General features: G+C 43.0%; 1 protein-coding gene across 1 annotated transcript in view; it reads left to right on the top strand.

The window, feature by feature from the left end:
* The window catches only part of LOC144674800 (complement C4-like), a 141,244-nt gene that overhangs the window by 117,469 nt on the left and 1,240 nt on the right, over positions 1-22,535 (top strand). Inside the window, exons 20-27 of the mRNA XM_078535996.1 lie at positions 291-430; positions 2,848-3,057; positions 5,698-5,749; positions 10,135-10,218; positions 11,837-12,040; positions 13,516-13,591; positions 14,251-14,407; positions 16,459-16,572. Of these exons, the coding sequence (XP_078392122.1) occupies positions 291-430; positions 2,848-3,057; positions 5,698-5,749; positions 10,135-10,218; positions 11,837-12,040; positions 13,516-13,591; positions 14,251-14,407; positions 16,459-16,572 (1,037 nt within the window). The remainder of the gene's footprint in view (positions 1-290; positions 431-2,847; positions 3,058-5,697; positions 5,750-10,134; positions 10,219-11,836; positions 12,041-13,515; positions 13,592-14,250; positions 14,408-16,458; positions 16,573-22,535) is intronic.

Genomic DNA, 22,535 nt, shown 5'->3' on the forward strand with positions numbered 1-22,535 from the left:
ACTGGCTCGGGGCAGCCAGTATCAGGGTCCGTGTGTTCACTGTCGACTGTTCGGCTGGAAGAAGCAAACCCGCCATTCCAAAGATCCTAGCCCATGTTTCCCAGCTGTGCATGGTTGTTCAACAATAACATAGTCTGGAGGTTGAAAACAACGTGTTGAATGTTCAACCCTTGGGTCTTGAATTCAAATGCTGAGAGTGACGGAATAAATGACACTTTGAGGAAGCAGTGAAATGGTTATATTGATCAAGCAAAACAAATGCAACGAGTTTCCCCATATTTTTCTTTAAGGATTCTGTGTGGCGGAACCAAAGATGTTGAAAGTGTTCCGGCCTTTTTTTATATCCATGAAGTTACCTTACTCTGTCAAAAGGAATGAGCAATTGGATGTGACAGTAATCTTGTACAATCACCTGCATGAAGACCTCGAGGTAAGGCAATTAGATCAAGGTAACTTAATTCACCTTCTCAGTCCCTTGTTAGTTAGTACACCTGACATACATGCAGGAACCATATTGTTAAATCTCAGTGCATATATCCCCATGCACCGTGTTATTGTTCACTGTACCCGAATGAATAGCCGTTGACGTTCTCCTTTTTGACATGAAAGCAAGGGTTGCTGTGGATCACTTTACGCAATAAAACTGCTCGTGCGTGTGTTTGTGCACGTGTTATAGAACCGATTTCTTGCAGACTGGTAAACCTGGATGAACACCATGAAAAGTAGTGGCAGAGGTTATCAAGCCATACATGATGAAAACAATGCACAGAGGTGCATTTCCACATGAACGGAATTGAGAAGCAGACAATGTATGTTAAACCTTTATCCAAACTTACGTTACACCATGCCTGGAGTACTTGGAACACTTGCAGTCTTCATATTTTAAATGAAGGATATGGAAGCACCGGAGCAGGTGCCAAATGATTTGCACTGGCGATAACTGAACTGAGAGGTTTTAATTTTTAAGAAAAGCCTGAAAAGGCATGGAAACATTTTCTTTAGCTAGATTATGAAATGGTTTGATAGTCTCTCATCCTATCAGCATTGGGCGTGGTCGTCTCTGCCTTTTCGAGCTGTCTCATGTTCAAGTAAGTGTCTAAAAAATCTGCAGTGGTGATGGAAGAAGAGATAAAACCTACAAGGACAATGGCTACTTAATTGTGCAGGATCCTTTGTGTTTCCTTTAAGCATACAGGAAGAAGGTGACGGAAAACCATATAATGCGTTATTTTACCAGTCATATTGCTCATTGCTTATTGATGCTGAAACGAGGTGCTGAAGAGGTGCAAAGAATAAGGACAGGTTGGGAGGTTCCACGGAAATCACCATTTCCTTCTGTTCTCTTCTCTCTTGTGTAGCAATCTAGCAGCAGCTTCACCAATGACCTTTCTTCCATCATAAAGTCAGAAGTGGGGATGTTCGCTGATGATTGCACAATGTTCAGCACCATTCGTGACACCTCAGATACTGAAGCAGTCCATGTCCAAATGTAGCAAGACCTGGACAATATCCAGGCTTGGGCTGACAAGTGGCAAGTCACATTCACGCCACACAAATGCCAGGCAATGACCATCTCCAACAAGAGAGAATCTAACCATTGCCCCTTGGTGTTCAATGGCATTACCATCAATGATCCTCCACTATCAACATCATTGCCCAGAAACTGAACTGGGCTAGCCATATAAAATATGGCTACAAGAGCAGGTCAGAGGCTAGGAATTCTGAGGCGAGTAACTCACCTCCTGGCTCCCCAAAGCCTGTTCACCATCTACAAGGTACAAGTCAGGAGTGTGCTGGAATACTCTCCACTTGCCTGGATGAGTGAAGCTCCCACAACACTCAAGAAACTTGACACCATCCAGGACAAAGCAGCGGCTTGATTAACATCACATCCACAAACATTCACTCCCTCCACCACTGACGCACAGTAAGTAGCAGCAGTGTGTACCATCGACAAGATGCACTGCAGGAATTCACCAAGGCTTCTTAGCAACTTCCAAATCCATGACCACGACCATCTAGAAGGATAAAGGCAGTAGATAGATGGGAACACCACTACCTCGAAGTGCCTCTCCAAGTCAGTCACCATCATGATTTGAAAATATATCACCGTTCCTTCACTGTCACTGGGTCAAAATCCTGGAACTCCCTCTCTAACAGCACTGTGGGTGTACCTACACCACATGGACTGCAGCTGTTCAAGAAGGCAGCTCACCACCACCTTCTCAAGGGCAACTGGGTATGGGCAATAAGTGCTGACCCAGCCAGCGAAGCCCACATCCCGTGAATGAATAAAAAAAATCTTGTAAATGCATCTCTACTGTCACTAAACCTCTCCGTAGAAAAGAGTTCCCCATATTCGCAACACCCGCTGTGAAAAACAAGTCTTGCCTAAATTCTCTATTAGATTTATCATTGACCATCTTATCTTAATGTCATCTACTTCATGTATTTCCCACAAGTGGAAACATATTCTCTGATCTACCCAATCAATCCAACTCATGATTTTCAGGACCTCTTTCAGGACAACTGGCAGAATTCTCCTTTCCAGAGAGGAGAGACAAAGCCTGTCCAGTATTTACGAATAGGTACATCCTTGCTGTTCCAGTATCGCTCTAGCAAATCATTTTTCATATTCTCCTGTGCCGCTAACCCCCTTTTTATAATATCAGGATTAGAAATATTTCACAGTGCTCTGAGTTTGGCCCATCTTTCATAAGTAGAATCTCAGCGTGGCTAAACATTGCTCTTAGAGGCTCCAGTAACATTGTCCAAAACACTATGGGCATGATGTGGGTGAGGTCTGTTGATGTTTAATTTTCTAATTGTATACGTGTATTTCCCCAGGTTTCTGTATACATGAGAAAAACAGAGGGTCTGTGCAGTCCTGCTGTTTCAAGGCAAAATTCCAGGGATATTCTTGTCAAAGCAAATTCGGCAGCCTCGGTTCAATTTGCTATTGTTCCATTGGTTGTTGGCAATGTGCCAATCAACGTGATCGCTTTCAGCAAAATGAATATGCACAACGACGCTGTTTTAAAACATCTGAGAGTTCTGGTGAGCAGGGTGTTTTGATGTTCATTAGGAACTTCCACCACACAATAAAGATTCAAGAGCGATATTGCCCAATGTTATATATCAAGCTTCATAAAATCTACAAAACTCAGCCTTCAAGAGAGATTTGGAGATAAATAGTTGTAAAAGTAAAACAGCCATGGGATCGGGAAAGAGCAGGAGCGCGGTACTAACTGGATTACTCTAAGAAAGAGCCAGCAAAAACTAAGTTAGCCATATGGCCTCTTTCTCTGCTGTACCTTTGCACGATTCTGTACTTGCTGGGTTTAAATTATTAACTGTATAAAATTGATCAGAAACCTCGGTTTAGCCAGAGGTGTCTCCCACCACTTAAAATAAATGTGCGATAGAGGCCTTGATTAATCAAAAGTGAGACTCCCATGCCACACTGAATAAGCATGAGCTACACTCCACGGAACAGTCCTTCATTTTAAGCAAAGTGAAATATGGTGATCGGGTGCAAATATACTAGGAACAGATAACAGAATGTTCCCCTTTCTCTCTGGAGGGCTGGAATATAAAGGGGACAAAGTTTTTTTGAGGCAATACAAAGCCCTAGTTAGACCAATAGTCTAGGCTATTTTGTCAAAATCTGAGCACTTGCATCAAAAAGGATACTTTGACATTAGAATTTGTGCAGCACCAGTTGACCAGAATATCATCAAGATCCCATGGTTTAAATAATGATGAGAAATTCCATAAACCAGGCATGCATTTCCTGGTAAATATTCGATTAAGGATAAATTACTTCAGGTTTTGTAGGAGTTTGAAAGGAATTGATGAGGTAAAATAGGAAAGGGAGGAGATTGCAGGGGCTCTGACCCAATTTTTTAATTCCTCTCTGGCCACAGGGGAGGTGCCAGAGGACTGGAGAACAGCTAATGTGATTCCACTATTTAAGAAGGGTTGTAGAGATAAGCCAGGGAACTACAGGCCAGTGAGTCTCACATCAGTGGTAGGGAAACTATTGGAGAAAGTTCTGAAGGAGAGTATCTATCTCCACTTGGAGAGGCAAGGTTTGATCAGGGATAGTCAGCATGGCTTTGTCAGAGGGAGGTCATGCCTAACAAATTTGATTGAATTTTTTGAGGAGGTGACCAGGTGTGTAGATGAGGGTAATGCAATTGATGTAGTTTATATGGATTTCAGCAATGCCTTTGACAAGGTCCCACATGGGAGACATAAAGAAGGTAAATGCACATGGGATACAGGGTAATTTGATAAGTTGGATTCAAAATTAGCTTAGTTGCAGGAGACAAAGGGTGATGACAGAATGATGTTTTAGTGACTGGAAGCCAGTGTCCAGTGGCGGACCACAGGGATCTGTGCTGGGTCCCCTATTATTTGTCATTTATATAAACGACATAGATGACTATGTGGGGGGTAGGATTAGTAAGTTTGTGGATGACACAAAGATTGGCCGGGTGATTAACAGTGAGGTTCAGTGTCTTGGGCTACAGGAAGATATAGATGGAATGGTCAAATGGGCAGATAAGTGGCAGATGGAATTTAACCCTGAAAAGTGTGAGGTGATACACTTTAGAAGAAGTGATTTGACAAGCAAGTATTCAATGAATGGCATGACACTAGGAAGTTCTGAGGAAAAAAAGGCGTGTGTGTCCATAGATCCCTGAAGGCCGAGGGGCATGTTAGTGGGGTGGTGAAAAAGGCATATGGGGCACTTGCCTTTATCAATCGAGGCATAGATTACAAAAGTAGGGAGGTCATGTTGGAGTTGTATAGAACCTTGGTGAGGCCACAGCTGGAGTACTGTGTGCAGTTCTGGTCGCCACATTATAGGAAGGATGTGGTTGCAGTGGAGGGGGTGCAGAGGAGATTCACCAGGATGTTGCCTGGGATGAAACATTTAAGTTATGAAGAGAGGTTGGATAGGCTTGAGTTTTTTTCATTGGAGCAGAGAAGACTGAGGGGCGACTTGATCGTGGTGTGCAAGATTATGAGGGGCATGGACAGGGTGGATAGGGAACAGCTGTTCCCCTTAGTTGAAGGGTCAGTCACAAGGGGGGGTGCAGGAGATTTAGGGGGGATGTGAGGAAAAACTTTTTTACCCAGAGGGTGGTGATGGTCTGGAATGCGCTGCATGGGAGGGTGGTGGAGGCGGGTTGCTTCACATCCTTTAAAAAGTACCTGGATGAGCACTTGGCACGTCATAACATTCAAGGCTATGGGCCAAGTGCTGGTAAATGGGATTACGTAGGTAGGTCAGGTGTTTCCTATATGTTGGTGAGGACTCGATGGGCCGAAGGGCCTCTTCTGCTCTGTGATTCTGTTTAACACTGGTGGGGTAGTCCAGGACAAGGAGACGTATGCTTAAAATCAGAGCCAAACCATTCAGCACAGAGATCAAGAAACATTTCTTTAGGAAAACGGTTGTAGGGGATTGAAAATCTTTCCTACAAAAAAAATGTAGATGCCAGCACAACTTGTATCAACAATTTTGTATCTGAGACTGATCGAGATTTCACCAAGTGTCTAAAGGATATTGGACCAAGTGAGTGGGATTAAGATAAAATTAGCCATCTCATTAAATGAGACAATAGACTCGATGGTGCGAATACTTCCTCATATTGTGAATTAACTTGATCTCATTTCACTTGGCAGCCTGAAGGTATAATCATGACAGAAGAATCAAGTATCCCTATCAACCCCAAAGGTGAGAGGAATTTAACTTCCAACATTCTGTATTAGTATGGTGGTTATCTTATTAAACTAGGAATCCAGCATTATAGCGTAATAATCGGAGTGGCATGAGTTTTACTCCTACTACAGCAGGTGCAGCTTTGGAATTCAGTTCACAACTCTGAAATTTATAAAAAATGTTGGTATCAGCAACTGTAACAGCAATTAGAACCTGATGATTTGTAAAACAGAACAAAGAGAAGTTCATGAAAGACCAGTTGCTCAGGAACTCTCCTGGTCTGGCCTATCTGTAACTCCAGACACAGAAATATTGCAATGTATTGAATCTTCAATTCCCTGCCGTACCTCTTAATGAACCATAGAATTTTTACCAGCGATAAAAATATTATTGGGCCTTTTTGTTCTCTGCAACCGCAACTCACTTTGTCCCAATCCCCTAATATGTCCCTATAGCCTGACATTTGCTTTCACTTCATGTAACTATCCATTTCCCATTTCCCACGATTGAATCTGCCTCCACCACACTCTCAAGCAGTGAATTCCAGATTCGAACCACTTATTGCATAAAAAAATGTTTTGCTCATGTTGTGGCGTAAGCAATAATCCACGGTACAGTAAATAGACTTCCAATGTGCTTTGAAAACTCCGAGCTACCGAGCATGTACAATTCACAGCGGTGCGTTTGGTTTGTAGTAATGTGTTATGAATGGTCATATCCCACGGATGGAAGTCAAAAATGTCCAAGATGCCACAGCAGTGATGTGGGAGAGGTTGTTTTCCAAGGAAGTGTTAGAGATAGTCTGTTGCCCAATTGTATACAGAAAGGTGAACTTCATGTTTTTGGCAGGATGCTAACCTTAGAGGAAAACAAAATACTTTGGAGCAGTTGACATTGTCGTTGTATAGACAAGCACTGCTGCGCATGTACATGGAATAAGTTCCCAGATCAATAATGGGCTTTTGGTTTTGGCAGCGTTCAGTGAGGGGTTCATGTTGACACGTAGGCTAATATAACTCTCTGGTCCTTCTTCTGAGAACGTTATCCTTAACTGAATGGCTGGACGGCACCTCAGTTGAATGTCTCAGCTGAAAGATGCCACCCCTGGGAAGTGCAGCACTCCCTCGCTATGTCATGACCATGTCAAAGGCATTTCCTCAAAGTGGTCCAGGAGCTAAGCGTGTGTGTGTGTGTCTGCCCCTCTGCCTGTGTCTTTGTGTAGCCCCCTTTAATTTGCAAATGATTCAAATTAAAAACAACCAGCAGCAAAACTTTACTCTCAAACAGGATAAAAATAGTTTGTTGCGAAAACACTGCTGTAAATTACTTAAGTAAAAGTGATAACGTTATGAATGTTACAGATGTAAAGATCAAAATGCAGATAATGGAGATAAAATACTTAAAGATGAGATTTCAAATCAGCCACTGTGTGATATCGCCAGGGGTCTGTTGTTTGGTTTCCTTCTTTCCTAAGAGAAACGGTTGAATCCTGCCATTTGGTTTAGAAACTGCAATAACTTCTGCAGCCGACTAGTTGGGATTTGCCTTTTTCAGGTGGACTCAGCAGGTCAGGAAGTTTTTGGTTTCTTGTTCCTTACTAGATCTGCCATTATGTCACTTGAACATTGCCTAGATTCTTCTCAGCAGAACAACAGTTGATTTCTAGCTAACCTTCTGCTTTGACTCCCGGTAAGGGCGAGAAAGCCTCTCTGATGATGTCACTCTGAGTTGTCCGTGGGACTACTGCCCATGTGGCTCTCACAGGCTCTCTTTATCAAACCAAAACAAAATTGCTGCTGTGTTCATTTTGATGAAACATTGCACCATGAGGTAAATAAGTTGAGGTCTTTTGAACTCTCTCCCTGTCTCCTGTCCTGTTAGAAGCTGTGGGGTTTTTACAGTTTTTAGATGATACAATGGAACCCCTGGAGGAGTCTTTGCTTTTAGGTGACTTGTGATAGCTGCCTCTAGACAGAAACACACCTGATAAGGTTTGAACAAATCACAAAAATATGCCATGATGTCAGTCTATGCTTCCATTTTGAAGAGGACTTCTAAGTTCTTTGACAACTATGTATTTACAAACAGTTGCCCTTAAAATCAACCATGTAATAACTACAGATAAACCAGAGCTAGAAAAGTAGAAGTGGTCAGATTCTGCGCTCAATTTCCTGGCGGTGTTTTGGTTTCTCTGTGACTATTTGGAAGGGGTCAGAACTACTTGGCAGCTCATTCTACACTTCCTATATTTGGGATACAGACGGATTGACTGGATACATCAAAACTGCTCAGGAAGAACCAGTTTCTCAGTTTTATTTTCTCTTGTCAACTGACACAATCGCGCTGCAAATTTATTTACCGTTCCACACACTCTGGAACAATATCTTTGCTTGTGTCCATTCAATACTTCTTTTTCCCAGAACGCTCATTCTCCTTGGAGCATAGGCGATTAAAGGAAGATTTCGTAGGGATGTACCAGATTATGACAGGTTTGAGTTCAGAAAGCAAGGTAGATCTTTTGCAATTATAATATGATGACTAGGGGAAACAGGTCTCAGATTTTGAGCAAGAGTTGCAGAATGTGAGGAAGAACTTTATTTTAAGCAGCGAGTGGTATTTACCTGGAACTCACTGCCCACCATGTAAGTGCAGCTGAGCAAAGATTTCAAAAGGAAATTGGATGGGGAAATGAAGGAAATAAAAGTGCAGGGTGAAGTAAATTTAGTGGAGGAATGGGACTGACTGCATTTCTCTGCAGGGACCTGGTATTGATTTGACCTTGTTTTATGGCATAAATAACTCTAAAGGCCCACTGGCTCGAAATTAAAAAGACATTGGGATGGGTGGGGGTGGTAGAAAATAGATGAAGGTCAATTAAATGCCCATGAGATCACCCACCTCCCACCCCGGCCAGTTTCCTTAAATACAGTAGATACATTAGTGTGATGCAGTGTGTAGAGGTTTGTGAATTCATTATCACTTGATAGAAGTTGACCTCCTTGAGATTTTATTCTCCTCTTCTGCCCACTTGCAGCTCTTGATAAACAGCCTATTAAAGCAATATTAATCAAAACAAATCGCCTTTCACCTGGAGGTGGAGGTGCCTTTCACCCCAGCGAGACATTTGAGCTTCAAGTCCCACTGCAGGGTCTGGTTAATTAATGACACGCCAGCCCATAATTCTCTCAGGAGAGCCGTCTTTTGGTTGACACATTAAACCAATGCCCATCTGGCCCCTCTGGTGGGCGTAAAATATCCTGTGGCCATTACTTGAAAGCAGAGCAGTTGAGTTATCACTGTTGTCCGTGGCCAATATTGACCTCTCAAAGTGCAACCATTACCATCTGGAAGGACAAGGGTAGCAGATGCATGGGAACACCACTACCTAGAAAATCTCCTCCAAGCCACTCACCATCCTGACTCGAAACTATATCGGCGTTCCTTCACTGTCGATGGGTCAAAATCCTGGAACTCCCTCCCTAACAGTACTGTGGGTGTACCTGCACCACTGGGACTGAAGCAGTTGAAGAAGGCAGCTCACCACCACCTTCTCAAGGGTAACTAGGGATGGGCAATAAATGCTGGCCCTGCCAGCAATGCCCACACTCAGCGAATTTATAAAGGAATAAATAAATATACATCAAGCAGGACAGATTACCTTTTCATCGAGGACTTGAGCAAGTTTCCTCTGCTCACATTGGGTTGTGTTAATCAAAATTCACTGCACAGTTAAAGTGTTTCTTTTTGAATAAACTAGCTCAGGACATCCTGAGGTCATGAACGGTGTTACACAATGCAAGTTCTTTCCTTATTGTCACTCCAGCTTCAACTGCTGCAGACAGGATTTTAAACTAAGAGCTTAGGTCATTGAAGGTGCAACTCTGCTCTCTCATGTTTAGTGACACACCTTGCCATCCTGGGAATCGGTAGGAAATGGCGGCAAGAATAAGTGAACTGCCCATTTTGCACCCCACCTGTTCTTTCTTTAGATTGCCCAGAATGCACAGTGTCTACAGCACTGGAAGTGGCCATTCGGTCAACTGGTCCATATGAGGCTCCCCCCACCACTCACTCTCAACCTATCAGTGTATAAATTGAAAGGCGAATCAGTTGGATTATAAATTAGGCAGCCAATTGGTATGTACCATTTTATACAACTGCCAAGTTCACTCCCTGGCCTTATATCCACCATACTCCCACCCAATCACTGCCCGCCCCAATAATTGGGGGCAGCTCTGGAGGGGTTTTATTTTATTCAGAAAAAATTTATTGTAATTGTATTCATGTCTATGGTTTTCTGATAAGTATAAGGAGTATAGTTTGACAGCAGACATTCAATGAGTCTGTGATAAATGGATGCAGGCTTTTTCAGGCTTATCTGTCGTCATCTTGTTTTCCAGCAAAAAGCTCCTATGAAATATATGAAGAAGAACCTTCCAACTTGGTCCCTTTCACTGACAATTATTTGTACATCCGTCCGAGAGGTGAATAGAAGTTAGAGCTTTCTGACCTTTGCTAATGAGGGATTGGGTATTTGATTGCATAGTCGGAAATGTTTAATTTTTGATTGCATAAATGTAGCAAGGATGATAACTTATTTTAATGGGTGGAATGCTACGGGATTGGATGGAGTGGAATAAGATTTTTTGATCCCAGTGCGAATTTGCCCAAAACTCATTGGGTGATATTAGCTCTAAGTTGCTGCTTACAAATTGTTCTGATGGTGACTGAGCTATTTCAAATGTCCAATGTCACTCCACTAGTCCTGCTGTTTCACTGCATAATCATTAAAGAGTCATTCAGGTGTCCTGCAGCGTTCATCTATCGGATTATCTGTCATGCTTAAAATTAAACTTAGTAGATAGACCATGCAAATTGAATGAACATTTAGCAGGGGGAGGCAGTAGCATAGTAGTATTGTCACTGACAACCTAGAGACCTAGGCTGAGGACCTGGGTTCAAATCCCACCACAGCAGATGGTGAAATTTGAATTCAATGAAAATTTGGAACTAAAATCTGATGATGACTGTGAAACCATTGCTGATGGACCCTGCACATGACTCCAGATCCACATCAATGTGGTTGACTCTCAAATGCCCCCTGAACTTAGGGATGGACAATAAATGTTGGCCTAGCCAGTGACTCCCACACCCCTTGAATTAATAAAAAAGAGGAGGAAATGGTTCTCAGTCCTTAACCTTGTGTGACTTCAAACTTGCAAACCTTAAACTGGACATGCCTGATTGAAAGTCCTTCAGCTCAGACCCTCAGACAGTGGCATGGAGAGAAAAGACCACCTTGACGAGGGACAGGGGTTCCAGGACTTATGTTTTCTTTATTAAACCACCATTTTCATGGGGTAAAGGATGAAGGGGAAAAAAAAGTGTTTGGGACATTCATTTGAAGGAAAGAAAGACTTTTTATATAGCGTCTGTTGCTACCTCAGGAAGTCTCAAGTGCTTTAAAGACAATGAAGTTCTTTGTAAAGTGTAGTCAAGGAATCTTTGTGCTAAATGTGATGGCCAGTGTTCGCACAGAAATTGTGTATTATTTTGTTGACTTCATTGAGGACTACTTACTGTGCCAGTGCATCAGTGAAACCTCTCTTGCCCTTCAAAGTATGCTAATTGATCCTTGGTCCAACCAAAGGCACCAACAGGACTTGGTTTAGCATTGCCTTCCAAACATTATCACCTTGGACACCACAGCCCTCTCCCTTTACTGCCCATTCAACAGTAAAACACTCCCTCAGTACTGGTCAGCAGGCAGTGCAGCACTCTCTCAGTAATACTCCTTGTGAGTGCAGGTGAGTGCAGCTGTCCATCAATACTGCACTCAGAGTGTCGGACTGGAATTGGTGTTCAAATCTCAGGACTGGGACTTGAACCCATGACTTCCCAATTCAGAGGCAAGAGGGTAAGACACTGCACCACACAATGTAAGATATTTGCAGCTCTGAATATGTTGATGTATGCAGATAAACATTTCAGCATTTCACAAAGGTCATAGGAAGTGACATTTATTTTTACCTTAAACAATAGAAAGACTGTTTGTTTTCTGAAAAAAAAAGCAACTTAATGTTTCAACCCGGGTTATCTTAGGAACAATAATAGGAGAGGCACTGGAGAACTCGCTAACTGCTGCTGGGATTGACGAGCTCATCAGGGTGCCCACAGGCTGTGCAGAGCAAACAGCTATGCACATGGCTCCAACTGTCTTTGCTGTCGAGTATCTGGACCAGAGCGATCAGTGGATTTCGCTGAAGCCTGAACGCAAGGACGAAGCAATCTTTCACATTGAAACAGGTGATGCTATTTCCCCAAGCATCAATTTGCTTTATTGAAATGATTATCTTATTGTTTCTATTCTAACGTTTTGTAACAAAATACTTTATGATAATTCCTCATACATGGAATTGCAACCAGTTGAGGTTGAAACCTGGGTCATGGTATCATTGAATTCTGCAGCACAGCAAGAGGCAATTCGGCCCAGCATGTCTGTATTGTACCTTCTGCATGTTAATTCCATGGGAACTAAATCCCACTACTGTGTTTGTAGCTATCTGGGGAGTTTCAATTGCCAGCACTTATGCATTTTGACAGTATGATGATGTCCTCTGCAGCTTCACTCCCTCAGGAACTGTGCTTCCCAAATCTTTGGTGAGGCAGTGTTTGATAGAAGTGCTTAGGTTGCTTCATTTGATTTGTGAGCTAACAAAGGCAGCAACAGTTAACACCAGGAGAAGTTTACCTTCCGACCAAGAGTCATGTTGGAATCAAAGCTTAACTCAGTTTCTCAGTCCACAGATGTTGCCATATCTGCTGAGTTTTTCCACAATTTTCTGTTTTTATTTCAGGTTTCTGGCATTAACTGTATTTTGCTTATGAGTCAATAATTTACCTACCTCTGCCTTTAAAATATTCAATGTCCCTGCCTCCAGCACTCTCTGGGGAAGGGAGTTACAAAAATTCACAACTCTCTGAGAGAGAAAATAAAATATTCTCATCTCCGTCCTTTTTTGAACTGATCCCCTGGTTTTAGTAATTTTTTTTGTTTTTAATGTCACATGACCATGCGCTGCTGTCCTGGGGTGAGGATTACAAATTTCACCTATCATTTCTGAGAATCACTCCCTGATTTCCACCCTGAAAGGCTGAGTTCTAACTTTGAAATCAGCTTCTCACGTTTTGAACTTCCCCATTATTTCTCTCTCTCTACTCTATGCAATCATCTTAACATTTAAGCACCTTGATCAGATCAACTCCCCATTTTCTATTGACAAGAGAACACAAGGAGCTGCTTGTGCAGCCTCTCCTCACACTTTAACCCATTTTAGCCTGGCTATCATTCTGGTGAATCTGTACTGCACCCCCCCCACCCACCCCACAAGGACAATAGATCACCTCTGAGCTACCATCCCCAGACCATAGGGGTCTGGAGAGTAATTGGACATTGTGAAGCAACGTGAATATAACAAAAACAGAAAATGCTGGAAAAACTCATCAGGCCTAACAGCATCTGTGGAGAGAGAAAAAAAAAACAGAGTTAACATTTCGAGTCCCTATGACTCTTCTTCTGCTCTGAAGAAGAATCATACAGGCTCGAAATGTTAATTCTGTTTTTTTCTCTCTACAGATGCTGTTAGACCTGCTGAGTTTTTCCAGCATTTTCTGTTATTGTTTCAGATTTCCAGCATCCGCAGTATTTTGTTTTTAATTTAGCGAGAATATACATTCAGGCAAGTTTACTCCTTAATTAATGCAGAATGTTTTGTTTCCAGGATACAACAGAATTCTAGTATATAAGAAGGATGATGGATCCTATGGTGCATGGAAAACTTACCCGAGCAGCACGTGGTGGGTGTTCCACTTTGTATTCATGTCACAGTTTCACTTTCTCTGTTACTAACCCCTATGATTCTTCACACCGGTTCTCACTGAACATTTCTCACTCTCGGGAGAACGAAGCTATTATTGGAGGATAATGTTAAGTGAAGCGACTCCATATCATATTTCCTGAGGTGAAACCTAAAAGCATGGAATAATCTGATGCTAGTTTTAAGGCGGGGGAGGGGGCGGGGTGGTAGATTGATTTGTACTCTGTAGAATATTTGATCAGAACAACCACAAGCACTAAAATTTGTATTGCCCCTATTCTGTATTAAAGCAGTCCATCCTCAGGCATTTCACTGCAACCGAAATTAGACAGGGTCCTGCCTAAGGCGAGTTTGGGACATGTGATCTGCGGATGAGATTTGCGGAAGCCATAGGTTTTAAGGAGTATTTTCAACGATCAAAGCGAGGTAAATAGCAGGAGAAGTGTCGGGCCGGAATTCCAGATGTTTCAGCTTAGAACACTAATAGGGAAGTGAGAGAAATTGGGGATTGACAATCAAATTAGAAATGTTCACTTTCAAATGGCATTTCTCAGGGTAAATTCCACCCATCCAATGAGCATTTTGAAGCCAAGTTGCTTAATTATATGTCACATACATTACCCATCTGTCTCCTTTCAGGTTGACTGCGTTCATTGTTAAAATACTCTCAATGGCGCGGAGCCAGATTGTTGTTAATGACAGATTCATCCGGGAATCCACTGCTTACTTGATCCGAGGCCAGAAAAGCTCTGGTGGTTTTGAAGATCCCCATCCAGTGATAGACAGAAAAATGCAGGTACATTTTATATACCCACTTTGTAACTTTGCTCTCTGTCCATTATGTTCCGTTGTTTCCAGTCGATATTAGTAATGATTGTTATTGTCCATTCAATGGTCACCTGTCTGTTCTCCATATTTCTGCAGTTTGCACATCCTCCCAGCTCGAAACTCCCCCATGGCTTGTGTCTTCTGAATGTTAATTTCATTGACAAATACTCTATGTGCACATCGACCATTGTTCTTACATAAAAGACCCGAACATTGAAATGTCATTGGGAGGGTAACACATTGACTTGCCATCGCATTGACTGCGGTGGATCCGAATACCGCGGGGGACTTTTGAGAACCCTTCGAAGCCTTATTGAATTGCGTCAGCGTCCAAGATTAATTTCTCCAACTGCGTTCATAATAATTCTTTCCCCTGGCATTGCCTTTGTTTCTGCTCCATATGTGTTTCTTATGTTGTCTCCCAGCCAACAAATAACAGGAGGAGGACCTGCTGCCTCTTGATGCTATATTGGATCTTTAGAACAGCAATCGAATTATTCCAACTCCTCTGCTCTTTCCCAATACTCCAGCAATACTTTCTTTTCAAATAGTTATTCAGTTTCCAATTCATACAAAAATGTATTTTGAATCTTATGTAGCAGCCCATCAGTCAGTGTACTTCGAATTTTAACAAATCGCTGCATTTAAAAAAAGTCTCATTCCTTTTCAATTGCCTTAAGTCCTCTCATTATCAATCCTTCTCCAACTGAAAATAGTTTTTTTTCTTTGTTTACTGGTTCTAACGCCTTCATGATTTTAAACACATCTATCAAAACTCTGCCTTGGCTGCTCTAAGGCAAACAGCCCTGGTTCTTCCTGTCTATCTCTTTAACTGCAATCCCTCTTTACTAGAATCACTTCAGTCAATCCATTTTTACCTTTTTCGAGGTATTCACACCCTTCAGAAGTTCATTATTGGCTGAACTACTCCAGCTAGAGTTGAACTAATAAATTATATGAGTGTACCATAGCTGCCTGCCTGTTTTACTCCATGACTCTATGTGTCAATCCCAAGTTACATGTGCTTCATTAATTGTATTGCTAAATTGTCCAACCACCTGTAAACATTTGTGCACAAGCACCCCAGGTCTCTGTTATTACACCCCCTTCAAAGCCTAATTAAATATATACTTTTATATCTTCTCTGGTGTTTGCATCATATTGCGTTGCTTGCTTCAAACTGCATGGGCTGATTTTCCCCCCGTTGCGGGGGGGGGGATGTTGATGGGCAGGCATGTATGGTCACGCTTCCAATCGGCGTCCCCGATTGGAGGCGCAGCACCATTTTACGTGGGCAGGCCAATTAAGCTCAAGTGGCCATTGACAGGTTGGCGGGCCCGCAGCTGATTTTGCTTCACCCCCGCCTACCTGAAAATTTAAATGGGGCGGGGTGACGTCGGGAGTTCCGCCCAACGTCACCATGCCTCATTTTACGCCTTGGCAAGCGGGTCTCTCCCCCGCTCACCAACGGTAAAATCCAGCCCCATGAGTCTAAATTCCTAAAGATATTTGGAACATATTCTAGTTTTAGCCGTACATCATTTTAATATTCCTCAATTAAATGTTAAATATTGAGTGGCAGCATATAAATAAAAATAATAAATATGAAATAAGTATTGCATGCACGGACAAAATAGGCAGGTGGGACACGATCAGCTGGTAGATGAGCCTGCCTCCACAGCATGACTATCATGGCCACACACTTCCACCTCCCACATCTCTCTGTAGCCATGTAATTTTGTGGAAGGATACACAGAGCAAATAAGGGAAGGAATCAAGGAAGCTCATGTCCGACCCCCTCCAGTGCTGGAAATGAGTCCAGGAGATTGCACAGGTCAAGAAAGCACATCTGGGTAATACATTCTTCATAACTGAAATACTACAGACGGCTAAAAAAAATTATGTTTCACTTATGTAGCCAGTTCACTTCTATTAGATCTATGCACGTGTAAGACTGCATGGCTGTGAGAAAGCATGTAATTTTTATAGATATGTGATGTGAGTCTTTTTCTTCTATAGGGTGGAGTTGGTGGAATTGAAAACAATGTTTCAATCACGGCCTTTGTGACAATAGCACTGAAGCATTCATTGGCTGCCTTCCAACAGAATAACATTGCAGAGATTGCAATAGTGGTAAGAGCGTCAGTTAACTCACTGTAATTTTTGTCACACCATTGGCATCTTTGTATGATTCACCTTACCGACAGTTAGGAAATGCATTGCAGAAATATATATAAAATTAATAAGCTATCAAAAAAAATGTTTGAACTATTCATTTTGTTTTCATCACAGGTACACACACACAGGCACATGCATGCACACACAGGCACACAATCACACATTCAGGCACACACACACGAATGTAATGAGTTGCAATTTACCTTGTGATTAATTGTGAGGTGGGCATCACCCACTGTTTTTAACGTGTAAATTGGACAGCAGTTTCCAGAGCCCAAATATGCACAAATAAATTTGATTGTCTAGAATTGCCCTGCTTAATTGTACAAATTGTATGATTTGTCCAGGTTCAGTATACTGGTACCTAACTGATTGGCTGAGCACTGAAATGCTTGAAAATACATGAATTGCTGTACTTAGCCACCAAATACCCACTAAGTGCACAAGCACGCTCACGGCTAGTCTATTCAGGAGTAAGTGGACTCTAAATTGCGCGATGTCACAATTCTATTGAGCAACATCTCTGGCCCTGAACATTTGACTTTATGACAGCGGATTGTTATTTGTTCAGGACTTAATTAGTGTTGAGATTTTTAAAGATCATTTTGAGCATTTTCTGTTTGTCTCACTATCGCTCACTCTCTTTTAACCCCATATTTTGTTCCCTCTTTAAATGTTGCTTTCTATGCGTGATTTCAATGGCATCTTCTGCTTCTTGTTTTATACTCTGTGTGATTTGTGAAGGAGCAGTGCTGCCCTTGCTTAGCTTACACTCTGCTGATCCCTTGTAGAGGATGCTGTGCTAGAATTGACATTTCATTGGGGCAAGTTCGTACTCTAAAGCTGCTGAAAAGACTTTGAGCAGCTGTTGGTATAATGGAATGTAACTGGCCTTCCTTCAGCACAGAGCCCAAAATCCAAGCCGGTGTAAGCTGGATTTGGGACGAGGCCAATATTTATAAGCAAAATACTGCGGATGCTGGAAATCAGAAACAAAAACAAAAGCTGCTGGAAAAACTCAGCAGGTCTGACAGCATTTGTGGAGAGTTAACGTTTCAAGTCCGTATGACTTTTCTTCAATATTTATGAAGATTTGATGATCATATTAATATAGAGACTAATGGTAGGTTTCAAAAGATTTTAACATCCGATTCAGGTGATTTGGAATGCACTGCCTGAAAGACTAGTGGAATCCGATTCAATAATCAATTTCCAAATGAAATTTAATTAATTTTCTTTCATTTCAAGTATTTATTAAATTTAATTTGGAAATTGATTATTGAATCGGATTTGGAATTTGGAAACATGGTTGAGGGCCCTGTCAACCACCGTGGGTGGAAAACCTCGGTTAAGGAAGAAGGAAGACAGAGGAACAGTTTTGGAAAGTTTTGGAAAGTGGCATCATCAGAACAGATGCGACAGAGGCGAAGGAACTGAGAGAATGAGATGGAGTCCTAGTCTCCCGCGCATCCGCCCTCACCCTTTCTCCTCCCTCCCAGAAACATGATAGGGTCCCGCTTGTCCTCACTTATCACTCCACCAGCCTCCGCATTCAAAGGATCATCCTCCGCCATTTCCGCCAACTCCAGCGTGATGCCACCACCAAACATATCTTCCCTTCACCATCCCCCTGGCGGCATTCCGTAGGGATCGTTCCCTCCGGGACACCCTGGTCCACTCCTCCATCACCCCCTACTCCTCAACCCCCACCTACGGCACCTCCCCACGCATACGCAAAAGATGCAACACCAGCCCCTTCACTTCCTCTCTCCTCACCGTCCAAGGGCCCAAACACTCCTTTCAAGTGAAGCAGCATTTCACTTGCATTTCCCCCAACTTAGTCTACTGCATTTGTTGCTCCCAATGCAGTCTCCTCTACATTGGAGAGACCAAACGCAAACTGGGCGACCGCTTTGCAGAACACCTGCGGTCTGTCCGCAAGAATAACCCAAACCTCCCTGTCGCTTGCCATTTTAACACTCCACCCTGTTCTCTTGCCCACATGTCTGTCCTTGGCTTGCTACATTGTTCCAGTGAAGCTCAACGCAAACTGGAGGAACAGCACCTCATCTTCCGACTAGGCACTTTACAGCCTTCCGGACTGAATATTGAATTCAACAACTTTAGATCTTGAACTCCCTCCTCCATCCCCACCCCCTTTCCGTTTCTTCCCCCTCCCTTTTGTTTTTTCCAATAATTTATATAGATTTTTCTTTCCCCACCTATTTCCATTATTTTTAAATTTATACCTTTTATGCCCTGTTAGTCTTATTTCACCCCACCCCCACTAGAGCTGTACCTTGTGTGTCCTTCCATCCATTCTTAATGAGCACATTCTCTAAGATAATATCATCACCTTCAACACCTCTTTGTTCCTTTGTCTGTGACATCTTTTGATTATCTGCTCCTATCACTGCTTGCTTGTCCCTACAACCACCACCCCCCCACCCCACTTCTCTCCTACCCACTCCCCCCCGAACCTTAAACCAGCTTATATTTCACCCCTCTCCTAATTTTACTCAGTTCTGTTGAAGGGTCATGAGGACTCGAAACGTCAACTTTATTCTTCTCCGCCGATGCTACCAGGCCTGCTGAGTTTTTCCAGGTAATTCTGTTTTTGTTTTGGATTTCCAGCATCCGCAGTTTTTTGTTTTTATCATTGAATTGTGCTTGTTATGCACTGGAGCCAAATGTGAATTTATAACCAAAGCTTTGCACCTGCCCACCTGGGGTTCCGGTTGACTGTGATGGAAAGTGCAGAATTTTGTTGGACAACACATTGTCTGAATTTCTGCAACTATTTCCCACCTGTCGCCATTTCTTTCTTGTTCAGCTACTCGATGCAATTTGGAAAAACCTCCCAATGTCATAATGTCATTTACAGAATTCTCTCCATGGATCCATCCAGTTAATTTCATGGCCCTGCTCGAACCCTGGAGCAAGTTTATTTCTTTAAAGTGCCCATATAATTTTGCTTTAACAGTATTGATTATTTTGTTTGTACCATCCTTGTGGGTGGTGAGTTTAAGGGAATTCCGACCTGTTGCCTCGAGAGAGCTCCCCCTCACATCCTCCATGCAGCTATAGCCGAAAACCATAATACTGCCTCCCTGTAGTCTTTGTTATATCAGTTATAAGGAAGAATATGTCCTCGTCGACGTATTCTGAACCTGTGATCATTTTGCAGACCTTGATGAAGGTTCCCCTCAATCCCCTTTGTTCCAAGGAGAACAACTGCAGCTTTTCCAACCTAACATTGAAACTAAAAGCCCCCATCCATAAAATAAATCTGGTACATTCCTCATGCATCCTCCCAATGACCCTCACATCCTTTAAAAAGAACATCTGGGTCTAATGTGACATTTAATAAGGTGCTGTATAACTCCCCTGATTTTGTACACAATGCCACACTGCATAAAGCCAAAAACCACAGCTGCATTGCTACCCAGCCTCTCAATTGACCTGCCACCTTGAAATATTGATGTACATACACTGCCAGGTCTGCTCTGTCCCATTAAGCCTAGATTTCCTTTTACTATCCCATCTGTTAAGATGCATCATCTCACACTTATCAATATTAAATTCCAGCTGCCACTTGTCTGGCCATTCTTCTAACCTATCCATATCATTAATGGTGTGATATCAGAGTGTGCTGCAGCAGGAGAGGCTACAAGGGAAAGGAATCACTGGTAAGTAGTGGGTAAGTTATTTACTACTTTAATCACTTGTAGTTTAAGGTCTTTTTGTGGTTTACAGTTTGTATATTCTACAGTAACGAGGATCAGGAAAGAAGGGCCCTAGAGTAATTGACTTAAAAGGTTTAATTTAAAGGGATAAGTCATGGCAGGAGCGCTCAAAGCCATGGTGTGCTCCTCATGTTCCACATGGGAAGCCGGGGATATTTCCAGTGCCCGGGACCAGCATGTGTGCAGGAAGTGTGTCCACCTGCAGCTCCTGGAAGCTTGGGTTTCAGAGCTGGAACGGCAGCTGGGGACACTGTGGAGCGTCTGTGATTCTGAGAGCATCGTAGATAGCACATTTAGAGAGGTGATCACACCAAAGATGAAGGGACTTGAGGAAGGAAGGGAATGGGTGACCACCAGGCAGTCCAAGGGAAACAGACAGGTAGTTCAGGGGTCCCGCTTGCAAATCGATATTCCGTTTTGGAGGCTGATGAGGGTACTGGTTCCTCCAGGGAGTGCGGACAGAGCCAAGCTTCTAGCACCACAAGCGGCCTGTCTGTACAGGAGGGGAGGAAGGGAGGAAGAGCAATGGTAATAGGGGATTCTATAGTCAGGGGAACAGATAGGCACTACTGTGGCCATCAACGTGACTCCAGGATGGTATGTTGCCTCCCTGGTGCCAGGGCCCAGGATTCACTGAACGGCTGCAGGGCATCCTGAAGGGGGAGGGTGATAAGGCAGAGTTCATGGTACATGTTGGTACCAATGACATAGGTAGAAAGAGGGATGAGGTCTTGCATCAAGAATTCAAGGAGTTAGGCAGTAGACTAAACAGCAAGACCTCTCGGTTTGTAATCTCTGGATTACTCCCAGTGCCACGTGCTAGCGAGCTCAGAAATAGGAGAATAGCACAGATGAATACGTGGCTTAAGAGTTGGTGCAGGAGGGAGGGTTTTAGATTCCTGGATCACTGGGACCGTTTCTGGGGAAGGTGGGAACTCCACAAGCGGGGCGCAGTCTACAGCTGAACCAGAGCGGGACTAACATCCTTGCGGGCGGGTTTGCTAGCGCTGTTGGGAGGAGTTTAAACTAATTCGGCAGGGGGAGGGGACACAGAATGTTAGCAGAATAGGGACACATCATAATACAGTAAAACAATCAAGTCAGAAGGAGTACAGCTGCAATAAGCTTCAAGGGAGTAAGGCAAAGCTGGATGGCCTCTAATGCCAGGAGTGTTACCAGTAAAACGGATGAGTTAAGGGTGAGGATTGACATGTAGAATTGTGATATAGTAGCCATCGCTGAGATGTGGTTGAGGGCAGGGCAGGATTGGCAGCTCAACATTCCGGGATATAGAATCATCAGGCGAGATAGGGGAGGGGGTAAAAGAGGAGGAGGTGCTGCATTATTAGTTAAGGAGTCAGTTACTGCAGTAAGGAGAGATGATACCTTGGAGGGGGCATCGAATGAAGCTTTGTGGGTAGAGCTTAGAAATAAAAAAATGGGCAACCACATTATTAGGTGTTTATTATAGACCCCCAGATAGTCAGTGGGAAATTGAGGAGCAAATATGTGCACAATTTGTGGAGGTGTGTAAAAACAATAATAATAGGGTTGGTGATATTAGGTGATTTTCCCAACTTTCCCAACATTAAATGGGTTAGCCATAGTGTTAAGGGCTTGGATGGAGTGGATTCCTTGAAATGTGTACAGGAGAACTTTTTAGGTCAATATGTAGGGGGTCCAACAAGGGACGGTGCATTGCTGGACCTAATTCTGGGGAATGAAGCCGGACAGGTGGCTGAGGTGGTGGTGGGCGAGCATTTTAACGATAGCGACCACAACATGGTACAGTTTAAGTTTGTTATGGACAAAGAAATCGACAAGTTGCAAAAAACTGTTTTGGATTGGGGGAGAGTGGATTTTAGTAAAATAAGGCAGGATCTGGCCAAGGTAGACCGGGAACAGTTACTTGTGGGGAAATCTACAGAGGAACAGTGGGGAGGTATTCAAAAGGGAATTGGGGAGGGTACAGGCTCATCATGTTCCCTCTAGGGTGATAGGAAGGAATAACAAGCCCAGAGAACCATGGATGACCAGAGATATTCAGGTTACGATGAGAAAGAAAAGAGAGGCTTTTAGCAGGTACAAGGAAAGCAAATGAGCAGAGGCGTTAGTGGAGTACAGACAGTGCAGGGTGCAGCTACATCAATTGCATTACCCTCATCCACACAC

The sequence above is a fragment of the Cetorhinus maximus genome, unplaced genomic scaffold (assembly GCF_964194155.1).
Source record: "Cetorhinus maximus unplaced genomic scaffold, sCetMax3.hap1.1 HAP1_SCAFFOLD_805, whole genome shotgun sequence".
NCBI lineage: Eukaryota > Metazoa > Chordata > Chondrichthyes > Lamniformes > Cetorhinidae > Cetorhinus > Cetorhinus maximus.